We start from the raw sequence: 15,502 nt of genomic DNA on the forward strand, positions 1-15,502 counted from the left end.
GGTAGCGTTGTCCCAAGACATAAACACAGCATGCAACAGCGGCAGGCACTTGCTTCACTGTCTGCATGAAAGGCATGTGTACTAGGATCTTAGTGCACCCTCAGAAAAAAAAATGCTCTCGCCTGATTTGAATGACCTTGTATGCAGATTACTACAAATGCCTGTGTGCATGCTTGCTACACTACAAAACATCCCATCAGCCAGTTACTGTGAAGCATTAAGCATATCCAGGGAGCAATATAGTGCACATAGACATCGGAGCGAGACCTGTTTTGAGACTCTGAACATGCAAGGTATCAGGCACCTTTTCTCAAGTTCTTTTATGCAAACCATTGCTTCACACTCTTTACCAATGTTATCAGTTCATCGTGACTAGTTTTTGGAGATCTAATGTATTACTTCACTACCAATGAAACAGACCTTTTTGGGGGAAAGTTGCTTCCTCTACTTTAGTTTCGGTTTTGCAAAAGCAGTTTACAATATTTTATTTTCAAATTTTCCCATTACCATGCCCCTACAAACCAGTAAGAATCACTTCAAGTTGGCTTTTTTTTTTCAGGTAGAACCAGCACCATGACTGTTACACGGTTTTTAGTTGTCAGAATTTCAGTGACAATGAGCAAACAAGGTTCCATCAGATGTTATTACTCTGTCGCGCTAAAACTGTGTTTGCACCTGTTCAGTTCAGTTCTAAGGTCATTGACAAGATTACCATTTCTTTGATGTTCATGCTATCAAACAGCAGTATCAACACTATGAAGTAACAGACATGCTAGGTCCTCGTGCAACTGTTAGTGGGGTGTCTATGCAAGCACAGGTGATATACCCTTCTGAGCCTGCAGTAGCAGCACCCTGTTTTATGTTTTATTTATGGTCGTATTTATGGCACTCTTGCAGAGCCCATATTCTGATCGTGATCCTTCGAGCGATTAATGATTGATTGGCTACAGCGGCAGAAGTAGGTGTGGTGCTTGTGCAGAGTGAAAAATGTCGTTGAGTCAGCCATTAAAGGGCTACTGAAGCGGTTTTAGAATTCGATGAGTTTAAGGTTGTCGAATGTGCGAAACGTGCTGGTAAAGCCTGCGAAATCGTTTTGCTCTAGCATTTGAAATGATGGCGTAATCGCCGAATAAAGTTGTCGTCAGCGTTCAGGCTTCTATGAAGTGCACAGCGACGGGCAGAGGCCCCGATAATGACGTCACGTATGACGGCACTACGTTTCCAGCGAAGAAACGGTTATTCATTGGAAGAAAACCGAAGCCAGAGAACATGAAGCTCACGAAGCATTGTTTGGCGCCATCTGACGACACACAGCAGCATGCAAGCGTAAGCAGCGGACGTCTGAAATTTCGGCAACAATGACGTCACTCCCGAGTTTCCCCGCACTACTCCAACGTAGTGAGAAGAAGCCTAAACATCGTCGCGGTTTTAATCGATGATTATGACACCATTTTAAATGCTAGTGCAAAAATATTTTTCATGCTTTATCTACAAGCTTGATAGATTCGAATTCTTGAATAACCTCGAATTCTCAAAAAATCGTTTCAGCTTCCCTTTAAGTACAGCTTGGTTCAGTGTTGTATTTCTTGCTGTGTGGCCTCACACCCTGCAAATGCGGGTACCATATGGGCATTCTCGGGGGCATAGCAATTTTCTCTTGTGGTGATGAAGCAAGATAGAAGTTGCTGCAGTTGCATACTAGCTGCAGTCAAAAGCAGCAGTAAAAAAATTAGTTTCTTTTAGCCCATAAGCAGAATTATATTTCCAGGTGCATTTGATGGAGATGAAGATGATTTTAATAATCTAAAGATTTTATTTTGAGTGTGTTGTGCTTTTAGTTTGAAAAAGTGATGTAAGGAGCTGCAGCGAAATTAGTCTTCTGTCTCGCAGGTGCATATAGTGTGACTGCAGCACCACTGCACTTTTTGTTGCATCTGAGAGTCACAACTGCTCCCAATTCAGCTAATAAGTGAATACTTCGAGTCTTTTGAGGGATTGAAGTTAGAATATGGGCCCAGATTAAGAAATTGGGAGAAAGCAAAACAGAGCAAACTCTAGTTATGGTAATTGATTTTTGGCTAACACCCAGATTTTACTCATATTTTTGCATCTTGAACAAATTTGGTGAAAATTGGGGTAAACCTGATTTCTGCCCGGAATTGCGCCTTCTTGATGACATAAATTTTCCATGGCACTAAGCTGAAGACACTGCACAAAAATTTGACGATATCTTGTGCTTATCACAGAGGGGCATCTTCACTCAACTGGTGATCTTAAACCTCTTTTACTTCTCGTTATTTATGATGCAGCTTGATTTGAGGATAAGTTTGAAAAACAGGATAAAGAAGTGAGAAAACAAAACACGGGTACTGACCTAACATATTGCTGACATATCATTTTACTATTAAGTGCTACCCACGCTAACGATGTGCTGCTGCAAAGCTCTTGGCCATTTAAAATGGGATTTAACAAAGTAATTTTATACCTCAGTTTTGGCTTAACAAAGTCCTTGCGCATCACATGCACATACCAGGAGCCTCCCTGACAAGCACACGGAAATGAACATCTTTAGCCGAGACAGACTATGACTTGCATGCGCCCTTTATGCACTAATGTTATGTTGAATGCTTTTGCAGTGCACAAATAAAGGCTGGCAGGTCTTGCACTGACGTGAAAATGCTTTATTTAATGCTGACAAAATATTTATATTATATGAGGAAAAAAAGCCTTATTTGGTGCGCAGTTTTAGTGTAACTTGCAACTGTCGTATTTTCATGAAATAATGAGCAAAAAGTAGGGGATTCTATGTCCAACAGAAAATCAAATGGTTAAATTTTTCTCTACCGAAAAATTACCCAAATTATCGAACTCTTTTCTGAATAACCCAGTTTCTACCCGAATTTGAGGTCAGAAAATGTTATCTGATTTTTACTCCCCATATTTCTCAAAAAGTGAAACCCAAAAACAAAAGGCAGTAGCCATAAGTTTAAAGGGCTTTTTCTTCTCAGTTGTCAAGATATACAAAACTAAAGCGGTGTTTAAGAAAAATTGTTTTTGGCACTTGGTCATCATTGGATAACATTTACAAGCCTTTTTGTATCCAGAAAGACAGCTAGCAGCTTTCTTGTAACCACTGGCTCACTGCCTCTATATCTTCTAGAACCTTTCTGGCTGTACAGCCACATTTATTTTTTCTTAATGCAGCTCCATGGCCTGAGCTATAAGACACTGCATGATTAAGGCAAACCAAAAAGCTGTATCAACTTGCTTCCCCCATGTACTTCATAATGAAGCAGTTGAGTTAATTAAATGCCTGCACTTCAGGGAGGGGCTCAATTGGCAAGGCACTTATTGGAATGATCTAGATTTGCATTGAAGAGCTCTAGCAGGCTGAAATGATGCTTGACCATTTTGCCATACGGCAAAATCTCAAAACTTTTGTTTCTATTGTCAGTGGACAGTGAAAACTGATCGATCATCTTGCAGAAGGCGGTCTGATTGCCTTCGGCACTGTGCTGCCCTCGGGTGGAATTCGTGACTGGAACTTGCGGTTCCTCAACAGGGCTGTGCAAAAGTGGATTGAAGACCAGCAGGAGGAAGGTAGGACTCTGCCATTTTCTCATTGGGAATTGTGCAATAGTGCACAGTAGAAACATTCAGCTACCTAAATACCAGTATATCTGAGTGGAGAAATGCATTGGAATACTATGACGTAAAGGAGGCCTGCCAGTAAGCGTAATATACTGTTTTCATGTTTTTTTAGCAGTAATGAAAACAAGCCTTACGTTAGTGTGCCAATGTATGCACTGCAGTCTGCAAATTGTGAAAAGAATCACTTCCACCTGAATGAGAAATTTTTTATTAAAGGAACCAACCAGTGACCAAAACGTCTAATGAGATTATGGTGAAAATGAAAAGATTGTGCCTCATATTGCGATTACTGAGCACTGCAATATCAAAGAAATGAGGATTTTTAATTGTAATTTGGCATTGAAAATCGCATAAAAAGCCATCTTGCGGTGAAACCCACCATTATCAGTGTAGCCCACCATGTGACCACATATCGGTAAAATATCGCTTATTTGGTTTAAATTCAGTTTTTTTTTTCTTTCAGGAGAATTCGTTACATTTTATTATAGTTTACACACTCTTCAGTGTGCCCTTCGATGAAAAGTAATGCTCCTTTTGCATTGTTGACCATGCACTTTTAGCTTTTGTACTATCAGCAACGAATGAAACGCGAACAAGAAAACTGAGGTGGCAACACAAAAACAACAACATTTTAGCTCCTGGATTATAAATACAAGCGAGATTGAATAGCACATCTAAAGAAGAGTCTTCCCGCCTTCAAAATAAATATAGTAGGAGCTAGTATAGAGCTCACGCCGGCAAAGAGCCGCGTATTTTGCAGTCCGTGGTTCGGTTGTCTTGTTCGCGTTTCATTTCTTGCTGATAGTACCTAGATGGTGCCTTAGTGTTTTGAATTTCTTAGATAGAGTGGCAACCACGGCCTAATTAATTAAAATCTCGTTGATGAGGCGTACATCTCTGCGCCGTAGCAGCTTTGGGTGTGGAAACTAAAATAAATGCAACTCAATACTAAACATATTGCCACGTACCTGAAACAAGCGACCTGCGCGCTAAGCCGCGACGAGGATGAAGCGGTCATGCTCGTGAGCGGAGCACTCATGCAAGTGTTCGGGGCTTGGAATAAAACTTCAGCCACTCTACAGTCCCACTCTATGTCTGTGACGGGTCTTCATCTGGTTCATGACATCTGGTGGAGGTCATTTGGTGTATTCTTGGCCGATGCTCCATTTTCCCTCGGAGAGCCGAAACACAAACCCGGTGCCACTTGTAAGCACTCCCATTCATTGTGCCAGCTGCTGGCTTTTCAGCTTGTCCCTCGAATTTGGACTTCTCCCTCAAGAGGGAACAGCCATGACTTTCCCTATGCCAGCAAGGATGGACAGCGTCCCTACTGCTCCTGCATCTTACATAAGCCTGCAGAATTCCTGGATCCTCAAGTCCTTTCACGGCGAGTACTCGGAGGATGCCCTAGACTGGCTGGACCAGTTCCAGCACGTCACGCGTTTCAACAGCTAGGATGACCCTGCAAAGATCTGAAACGTGTACTTCAGCTTGGATGATGTCGTTCATACATGGTACGAGAACCGCGAGGTGACTATTTTGATGTGGCAGGACTTCCATGCCAACTGTTGGCTACCTACACCAGCTATGACCACAGTGAATGGGCTGAGCGTGCGCTGAACTCCTGCGTCCAGCTACCAAATGAGACTGTGGCAATGTTGTAAAAGATGCGACGCAGCTCTATACACCAGCGGACCCGACCATGTCGGAGGACAAAAAGCTGTGACACCTTATGAGAGTTGTGAAAGAGCAGCTGTTCTGCGGTCTTGTGTGAAGCCCACTCAAGAGCATAGCCGAATTTCTCTCCGAGGCTGTGGAGGTTCTCCAGCAGCGGTACAACTAATACGACTGGCAGCTAAACCCTGTCTCGATGCTGCACCCCTTGAATGCTGCCTCGGGGCCCACTACGAGCTACCTTCAGGACCTCGTTCGTTCTGTGGTCAGCGAGGAACTACAGAAACTTCAGGGGCTTTTTCTGCAGACTCGTGTCACCAGCATCATTCGGGAAAAGTTCAGAATGCCCTCAGGCCATCCGTCGCTCAAATTGAGTCATCTCTACTGCAAGCTCCTTGGCTGTCCGTGACGTAGGCGGATGTACTGCGCCGCACCCCCGTGTTCCACTGCATTCCGCTTCGGTAGTCGCAGTGCATGCCAAGCAACCAGTTCCCTACTGGCAGCCTCGACGCTAGGCACCGAGGAAGACGACTGCGGCGAGGCCGGTCACATCTACCGGCAGTGTCCCATAGGCACCTGGGGCTGTGGGGCTTTTCTACAGACAGCCTTCATCCATGGCTCAGCGAACGGCCTGAAGAGATAGGAGAATATGTCACTCGTCGGCGTAGTTCATCATCGCTTCTGTGCCAGCAGTCCCGGTCACCTTCACCACACTGCTCCTCGCCTGCTCGGTCCAGTTATGCACCTGATGCACAGCATGGGTCCTCGAGCCCGCACCGGCAAAAACTAGACCCGGCGACTTTTGGAGGCGAGGCCGCCGAGTGCCGTATTGCTGAAAAGCTTCCACCGCCGTGCCGACCAAACGTTCTCGAGCTGACACCGACAACATCGCCGCTGCCGATGAAGGCAACAACCACGACGACAACGTCTGGCTCTGGTAAGACTAGGGTATCCCTCGATATACCCGTGCTGATCGACTCTGAGGAGGTTGGCGCGCTAGTCGATATGGGTGCGGACTACTCAATACTTAGTGGTAGGACGGCTACGATGCTAAAGAAAGTTAAGATGTCATGGACAGGGGCACAGATACGTTCGGCTGGTGGCCACGTGGTTACGCCACTAGGTGTGTGTACGGCCAAAGTTACAGTGCGTGGCTGCATATTCGTGAGGATGTTTCTCATTTTGTCTAGATGCTCTTGAGACATCATTCTCGGTCTTGACTTTCTTTGTGAAAACAGTGCAACTATAAGCCTCCGGAATCATCTAGTTACATTTTCAACTGAACTCACTACCAGCAAACCCGTTGATGATGATTATCGAGCCCCACTGCGTATTTCCGACGATACTGTTACAGTGCCTCCGCGGGCGAGTGTTTTGGCTACGGTCATCTGTGACCAGCTGCATCAGGGACAACGTGTTGTTGAGCCAAATGTCTCTCTTTTACTCGCCCTGGGCGTTTGCGTGGCAAGTGGGCTGACTTAATTTTTTTTATCACGGTCGCACTGAGGTGCTCATCACCAACTTCAGCCATGAATATCAGCATTTATTTCGTGGCACTGCCATAGCTCATGTTGACCCTGTCCAGGAGGTGGCTGAGTGTTTCACATGTCTAGAAAGCATGCCTGATAGAGTTGAAGAAGAGGCGGTCAGCACCGCCATCAGAAAGGCAGCAGTTAAACAAACTGTTGCTGCAGCTTAGAGACTGTTTTACCTCATCATCTAAGGTATGCCAGATACCCATCACTAAGCACCGGGTAATCACGAATGATGGTGTGCACCCAGTACATCAGCAGCCTTATCGTGTCTCTCCCAGAGAGCGCGAGACAATCCAGACACAAGTGAAGGAGATGTTGAATGACGGAATAATCCAGCCATCGAACAGTCCGTGGTCGTCATCTGTGGTTATTGTAAAAAACACGCATGGCATGCTGTGCTTCTGTGTCGATTACAGGAAACTTAACAGCGTGACAAAAAAGTTGACTAGAGAGAGTTGTCAATCCGGACAGCCTCTACGAATTGCGTGTGCTCCCATTCAGGCTCTGCTGTGCACTGGCAACGTTCCAGAGAATGATGGATACCGTGCTTACCGGCCTCAAATGGCAAATGTCTGGATATCTGGATGATGTAATCATTTTTTCAACAACCTTTTTGGAACACCTACAGCGACTCACGAGTAGTACCGGAAGCCGTCCGGTTGGCTAATCTGTCCCTAAAGCCGCAAAAATGTCACTTTGGTTTTACTGAATTGCTTCTCGAGCACGTCGTCAGTGCCGATGGAATCCGACCGGATCCAGAAAAAATTTCTGCAGTTCCCACTAAAAAATTCCAGTTCCCACTAAGAAAGTGGTGAGACAACTTCTAGGCCTTTGTTCCTACTACCGGCATTTTATCAAAAACCTTGCTAAGCTGGCCAGTCCTCTGACATGAGATGACGAGCCATTTTCATGGGGTACTGAACAGCAGACCGCTTTTGACCATCTACGACAGTCGCCACCAGTACTAGCACATTTTGAAGATAATGCCGACACCGAAATTCACACGATGCGAGCAATGTCGGTCTTGGAGTGGTTCTCGTTCAGCGCCCGAACGGTGTCGAAAAAGTGATCGCCTGTGCTTGTTGCACACTTTCATGTGCTGAATGTAACTAACTACTCCACAACCGAAAAGGAATGCTTGGCGGTCGTACGGGCAATCACAAAGTTCCACCCTTACCTGTACAGCAGACAATCCCAGGTGATTACTGACCACCACTCGTTGTGCTGGTTGACGAATTTGAAGGACCCATGTGAACGGCTAGCACGTTGGGCCTTACGTTTACAAGAATTCGAATTTGTCATCGTTTACAAGTCTGGGCGCAAGCAAACCGATGCTGACAGCCTATTGCATGCACCCACGGAACCTTTCCAAGACAATGCAGAAGACAGTGAATTCCTTCATGCAGTCAGCTCGTCCGACATTATCGCCGAACGTGCTGATGAAGAGCTGAAGCTGCTCATAGATCATCTAGAAGGCCAGCATCCATCTACACCTTCTGACTTCGCTCACTCGTTGCCATCCCTTTGTTTCCGGGGTGACGTGTTGTATGAGAAAAACTCCACCTCCACCAGAAAAAGTTACCTCCTGGTTATACCAGCTGCCCTCTGCAATGAGATCCTCCTCGCCTGCCACTACAAACCGACTGCCGGACATCTTGGATTTACACGAACACTTAGTGCGGCAGAATTACTACTGGCTGAAACTTGCTTCGTGCATGAACCGGTACGTTCGGACCTGCCGCAACTGCTAGCGCAGGGAGACATCACCTCTGAAACCACCTGGCATGTTGCAGTCCATCGAGCCTCCTCAAGCACCATTCTAACAAGTGGGCATGGACCTTCTCGGACAATTTCCTCTGTCGTCAACGGGAAGCAAATGGATAGCAGTTGCGACAGACTACCTGACGCGTTATGCCAAAATGCAGGCTCTTCCTCAAGGCACGGCGTTCGAAGTTGTGTACTTCTTTGTGTGGGCAATTGTTTTCCGACACGGCACTTCGTTCCTCATTATTACAGACCGGGGCAAGGAATTCACAACTCAGCTAGTTCACGACATCTTCGAGCTGAGTCACACCACCCATCGAACTACAACAACTTACCATCCCCAAACAAATGGGCTCATAGAATGGCTGAATATGACACTGGACGACATGATTTCGATGTACGTGGATGTTGAACACAAAAAGTGGGACCAAATACTCCCTTACGTTACATTCGCATACAACACTGCGACTGAAGAAACAACCTGCTTTACACCGTTGCGCCTAGTTTACGGGAAAGAAATGCAGGTGATGCTGGATGCGATGCTCCCTTGCACGGATGATGACATAACATCGGACACGGGCTTCTTCGTTGAACAAGCCGAGCAAGCTTACCAGCTTGCATGCCTGCACATCAGGTCCCAACAAGACGCAGACTCCAGACACTACAACTTGCGCCACAAGGAAGTGGCCTACAACCCAGGTGACCATGTGTAGGTATGGACACCTGTCCGCCAAAAAGGGCTGTCAGAAAAACTCTTACACTGCTATTTCGACCCGTGTGAAGTGCTCCGCCACATTCGCAACGTCAATTATGAAGTCATTCCTCATAGAACTATGGCCGTTGGTCGTCGGTGACCATGCCCTGACATTGTGCACATGATGAGACTTAAGCCGTACTGTTCACGTAGCGGCAGTGACGCTGCCCTTCAAACTGCTCTCGTGTTCTCCCTTTTATTGTGTTTTATTTCTCGTTTCTGCCTTCCCTCCTTATGCAGTGTACCCCTTTACTTTTCTACTTTTTTTCCTTATTTTTCTTTTTCTCTTTGTAAATAATCTCCCATCCGGACGATGCTCTTTTTTTTTTAACGGGGGACTAATGTCATGTACCTGACACAGGCTACCTGCACGCTAAACCACCACAAGGACGAAGTGGTCATGCTCACGAGAGGAGCGCTCGTGCTAGGGTTTGGGGCTCGGAATAAAACCTCGGTCACTTTATTGACCTGCTATATGTCTGCAACGAGTCTTCATCTGGTTCATGACAATACCGGGTGTTTCAGCGAAGACTTTCAAAAATTCTCATAAGTAGAATTTTCTTGGTAAAGATATGGCTTTTGCAGCATAGTATTAGCAATGTTGGCGGACACCAGAAAACCGGTGAATCATATTAGGTAGTAAACTGGTTCACTAATTTTTAATAATTAACTTTTTAACTATATATATTTTGTTATATTGGCTAAGTAATATTTTTCAAAACAGTGAGTCTAGCTAGTAGCACATCGTTTGCCATTTTCATGTAGACAGCTTTTGTCACCAGTAGTAATGTAAATTTTTCTCCATTTCTAGCATCATTATGTGCATTCAGTTCAATTCAATTCTATTCACCTTTATTTTCAACAATTCACAATGTTGACGGTCTCCCAGGCAGAAAGCTATAGCAACAGCTTGATGAGGCCTGGAAGCCAGCGGCAGGCAACAATGACAGCAGTACAAAAAAATTCTATACAAGATATCAGTTGCTATACTTAAAGAAATAGCCACATTTTATCATAAATTTACATAAATAAGAGGTGAAGTAAATGAATCAAAAAGATATTGAGATGATATACAAAGACTAGGGTTAACATGCACATGATGCTGCAAAAAAAAACATTAATTGCACATATGAGAGGTTAAACTACCATGTGTATGTTTTTATTGTATGCATTACCATTTTATGACAGAAACAGCAAACATCTGGTCACTCCAGAAACATTGAACGCAAAATTTTATGTCTTATTCGAGCGCTATGAAAACTAGATAGACTGATCTTATTTAGTAACACTGTCACTGTATAGCTTAATGACTGCAGAAGGTAATTAGTTCGGTGGTGTGGAATCAACCATTTTTCAGGGGCACGTGTTTTAGAAATACTGCAGTGTAACATTACACCTGAGAGTGTCATTAGGAATACTTTTTACATTTCATTAGCAAAATAAAAGTGGTAGTGGAGGCGGTAACTGTAAAGAGACTCAATATTGATGACATGATGCTGACGAAGTAGCGCAGCTGAAGAATGTAAATATGGCACATTGTTTATGCAACGCAAGGCTTTTTTTTTCTAGGCATAGAAGTGTACCGACATTTTTTTTTTGTAGTTGTTCCCCATACAAGTGTGCGATAGTTAAGGTGTGAACAGAAGAGAGCGTGGTAAACTTGTAGTCTAATAGATATTGGAAAGAGATGATGTGTTCGAATTAAGGCACCTACTGCAGATGAGAGTTTTTTAGCCATTTGCTCCACATGACTGTCCCGTGTCATCTGATGTCATCTTGAAAATAAACAGCGTTCATTTCCTGATTCCTCAAGTACATATCAGACAAATCCTGGTGTTCTGATGCTGAAATTTCTAACGAAATTGTGATACTTTGTAGGAAATTTTGTACATGCCACTAAAGCCATCACCGTTGGTGTTTGCTGTTGCAAGCCAGGTTGTTTTTCTTGAGGCCAGCACAACTATTTCGATCGGAAAATAAACTTTCGGAACTGTTAAAAAGGGTTAAAACATGTAAACAACATGTAAAATAAAGCAGCTTGCTGGGCTTCCAGAAAGATTCCAACACCATGATGGTTAACCAGCCCTAAGCAAAGTAGCTGTCATGCCTTTATTTATTTCATAATCTCCTCCTTCACCCAGCTTGATGCCGGCACCATGCCTTTTCTTTCTTCACAACATCCTCACTACCTCAATGGAATGTGTGGGGAATGCGCAAGCCAGGCACATTTTTCATTGGGGATACGCTTACCTCGGCTGACAGTCAACTTTCAGATGTGAGTGCCTCTTGCTGAAATTCAGGCTAGAAAGGAATGAGGAAAGGAAGAAGGATTGTACAATCTCACTGGAGTGATTGTGCAGCCACCAAAAATATATGGAAGGCCGGGCACCAAAATGCAACACGCCCGACGTGTGTCGCAGATATACAAAGCTAACTGCTCTGATGGGCACCAAAGCATTTGCACTTGTGCAAGTAATGTTCTCAGGTGGAGAAATGAGAAAAACAAAAAATAGTCTTCTGTGCAGGTCGGCATATTTATCGCAACACGAGCTCCAAGATTTCATTCTTGATTTTATGCCAGTCTCTGAGGCCATGTTTCAGCACTGAAGATTTGAATTATTCGATGATGTTAACCCTAGCTACACTCGAAAGTGGAATGAGCTTTATTATTTTACTGATCATTACTCAGCTTAAATTCAAAACTTGAATAGTCACCCACCCCTAATATAATGCTCTGAGTAATGGTAGTTGTTAAGGTGGGGTTATTTTGAGTCATAAGGAAACCGTTGCTACTGGGAGCAGTTTTTTCACTAACAATTTCCTGCTCCTTTGGCACAGTCTTGGGCAGCACATGGGAAGCTTGCATCAGTTCATACTGCCTGTGTGACTCTATGAAGGCTGTTACAGAGATGTTATCGGAACTATGTACAATATTATGTATTCACATTACTGGCCAGGTTAGTGTGACATCGACTTCTCTTTTGTCTGCAGATAGTGAAGCAATTCTTGCAGGTCAGCAGCCAGCACGGCCAGATGACTGGACGCCTGTGGAAGATCCTGCAACAGTGCATTCAAGGCCTGTGTAAGTAATGGCAGCTACATGGTTTGCATGGAATGCCAGGGCTATAAAAAGGACAGTTGTACAAATATTGGAGTTGTCCAGCAAAGTGTTTTAGAACAGGATTGGTATTTTTGGAAGTGACAGACATCAGCTTCTCTTTTTTTCTGATTGTTGGTGGTGTGAGAGGATATTCACTTAGGTAACAGCTCTTATTGTAAGTTGCTAAATAAAAGTCAAACTGTTTTTATGAAAATGAACTTCCAAAATTTGTGAGTAAGTCTGTGCACGAACTGGATGAATTTGGCAGGGTCTAAAGTGATTTTGGTCTGTATAGTCATAATTCTTCACATCTAATGACTTTGAGGAAATTTTTGCAAAATTAAGGGGTTTTTCTCAGCTCCTTAAGGGCTCATCAAAAAAAAAGGAAAACGTATCAAAATGTCCCTTTTTCATGACGTGAAATGCTTCAATGACATGTTTTAATCACAAAAATATCTTTGAAAACATTTTACTGCAGAGAATAACGCTTTATTAGCTATTACAAATTCAGTACTCTTGGAACCTCAAAGAGAAAGGGTTGGTTATTGAACACCAGTACACAGAGTGCCCCTTTTGTCCGTTGATTCCCTCCAAACTACTGGAGACTACCAATGGTGTGGTAGCACTCAAAACAAGGCACTCTGCACAGAGCCTTTTCTTGCCACCTACACCAGAACCTAGTGTCAGTGCGGATTTTCTTGCTGTTGTTGTCTCCCTTCAAGTGTTGTCACTATCTTCTTCATTTGAAGAATAGAACTCGGAGTCAGCATCCTCATGACCTGCACTATCATCATCCGACAGGTAACTCTTCTGCACAATAATGCCGCAAAGATAATGCCATGCTTGTTTGAAAGTGCAACTAAATCTCATGCAAACAGGTCTTTCAGGCTTCTAGTGTGAAAACCCTCTTTCTATAAAAGCATGGATGAAAGAATTGGTGCTTTCATCTGTTTTAAATGTGAAAACATCATTGCAGCATGAGCACAGCCCATCAAAAGCTATTTAGAAAGCAGTGAAACACCCATGACAATATGAGCTTCTCATAAGCCAAAAAGTGCCAGTTGCTTGTTATGAGCTGAAATCTTCATGAGCATAGGAAAAAAAAACCAAGAACACTGTTACAGTTGGCCACCGTGGTGGCTTATTCTCAGTGCACAGATGCAAGACAGTGAAACATCCAAAGAACGACGAGGAAGGGTCATTCCACACCAACTGATGCGAACATTGCGCTCAACCATCTTAGATTTCTCTTAAAAACATCATTGCTTACGGCGTTACTATGACACACATTATCCTAGCTTGCTGGCAAAAAAAATATTTTTAGTGAAAAAATATTGGTGAAAAATTTTTTTGTGTTATGTCCACCATCTTAAGCTTGCAAGGGCTAGCAAAACCTAGTCTCAAAAAAGTATTTGTAAAAATAAACTTTTTTACACATGAGACTTTTTTCAGATAAATAAAAGACAGTGCGTTTTCATTTGCCGTAAATTTACCATAAAAGCCCGCGTATAATACGATGGTTTTTTCTAGATTATGTGCAGATCCAAACAATTTTTGGCCATTATCCGCTGTTCCATTTTCGTTATTATAGAGCGCCATTACCACCATGCTTCAGGTGAGAGGAGGCACTGTCTAGTGGTGGCGTAGGTAGGTTGTTTCGATTTCAACACCACGTCACTACACTGATGTAACCTTGTGACGCACAGGACGATCGCACCTCCCATGGTATCGCGACTGCAAAAGCAGTCCTTAGCTGCTTTTAGAAGGAAAGTAATCGTAGCTGCCAAAAGCATTGGTATCGCATCAAGTGCTGCTACATGATCTGGGTGAGGTAGGGAGACCCTGCAATTACTGCTGCTGGACACGTGCCTCTCCATCCACGCCTTAGAATGGCTGGATGGAGGATGCTTGGGCCAGCATTCCCGAGGAACTTGTCGGTTGTAATTTCAAGAAATGCAGAATATCAAACACGCTTGACAGTACTGAAGGCGTATTTCAGTGGAAAGATACTGTAACGTGGCGGCCAGCCAAAGAAAGGCATGGTGAACGATGGATAAGAGATGATTTAATGGCTGCTGGCCTAGCGCGAGCGCTCCGTCCCGCGCCACTGCCAGCTTCTTCGTCTTCGTCACACTTCCTGGGGCCACCTAGCGATCGTACCGATCGGTGACAGAGACGCGCAAAATGGTGATGAGCTTCAGAGGATGGTGGGACGGAAAGGAGAAAGTGGTGAGGTGCTGGCCGCCACAGTGGATGAGATGATCGAAGGATGAGTCCCGGTCCATGAAGCATCCGGGCCGGAGGGTGCCAGGAGCTGACGGCCGAGATCCGTGGACGCACCGGACGGCAGGGGCAGGGGGGCGGTGTCTTCACGTGTGGGTCTTGGGTCGGTCGGGTCTCGGGTCGGTCGTGTCTTGGGTCATCGTGTCTTGTGGTTCGGGCGGGGGACGGGGCTTAGGTGAGCGGCGAGGTCGGTTCAGGTCAGGCGGGCTGGGGCACGGCCGGGCGGCGCGGACCAGGTACTCATGGCCGACGTCCACAGCAGGCGCAGGACACCGAAGCTCCGTGACCAGGATGGCGATGAAGGGACCCCCGCACCTCACACCAAATGTAACGTGGCAGCCAGCCGAAGAATGAGGCGTGGTGAACGATGGATAAGAGATGATTTAATGGCCGATGGCCTAGCGCGAGCGCTCCGTCCCGCGCCACTGCCAGCTTCGTCATCTTCGTCACAATATCTCTGACAAGGGCTTTTTATAAGATAGTGCACCTGACGATGACGATCACTAAAGCACCAACTACGGACACGTCAGAAACATGTGCACCCGTGCACCCACGCATATGCTGGAGCTGGTCTGCACATGCTTGCGGTGAAGGACACGAGTAGGCATGGTGCCCAATCTGTATCTGCCAGATATTTGCTGCCCGCGCTACACGTGTGGTATCCAGAGCATCGGTGTACTCAAAATAATCGGCGGACGTTCAGCTTTCTTGACTTCCAGAACATCTTCAAGCTTAGGGCCT

The 15,502-nt window shown here is 44.8% G+C and overlaps 1 protein-coding gene across 1 annotated transcript in view; it reads left to right on the forward strand.

Annotated features, from left to right (window-relative positions):
- The window catches only part of LOC149353981 (uncharacterized), a 102,529-nt gene that overhangs the window by 43,716 nt on the left and 43,311 nt on the right, over positions 1 to 15,502 (forward strand). Inside the window, exons 5-6 of the mRNA XM_089575898.1 lie at positions 3,487 to 3,600; positions 12,370 to 12,460. Of these exons, the coding sequence (XP_089432024.1) occupies positions 3,487 to 3,600; positions 12,370 to 12,460 (205 nt within the window). The remainder of the gene's footprint in view (positions 1 to 3,486; positions 3,601 to 12,369; positions 12,461 to 15,502) is intronic.

Source organism: Amblyomma mixtum, chromosome 3 (assembly GCF_055824585.1).
Source record: "Amblyomma mixtum isolate Tamu chromosome 3, ASM5582458v1, whole genome shotgun sequence".
NCBI lineage: Eukaryota > Metazoa > Arthropoda > Arachnida > Ixodida > Ixodidae > Amblyomma > Amblyomma mixtum.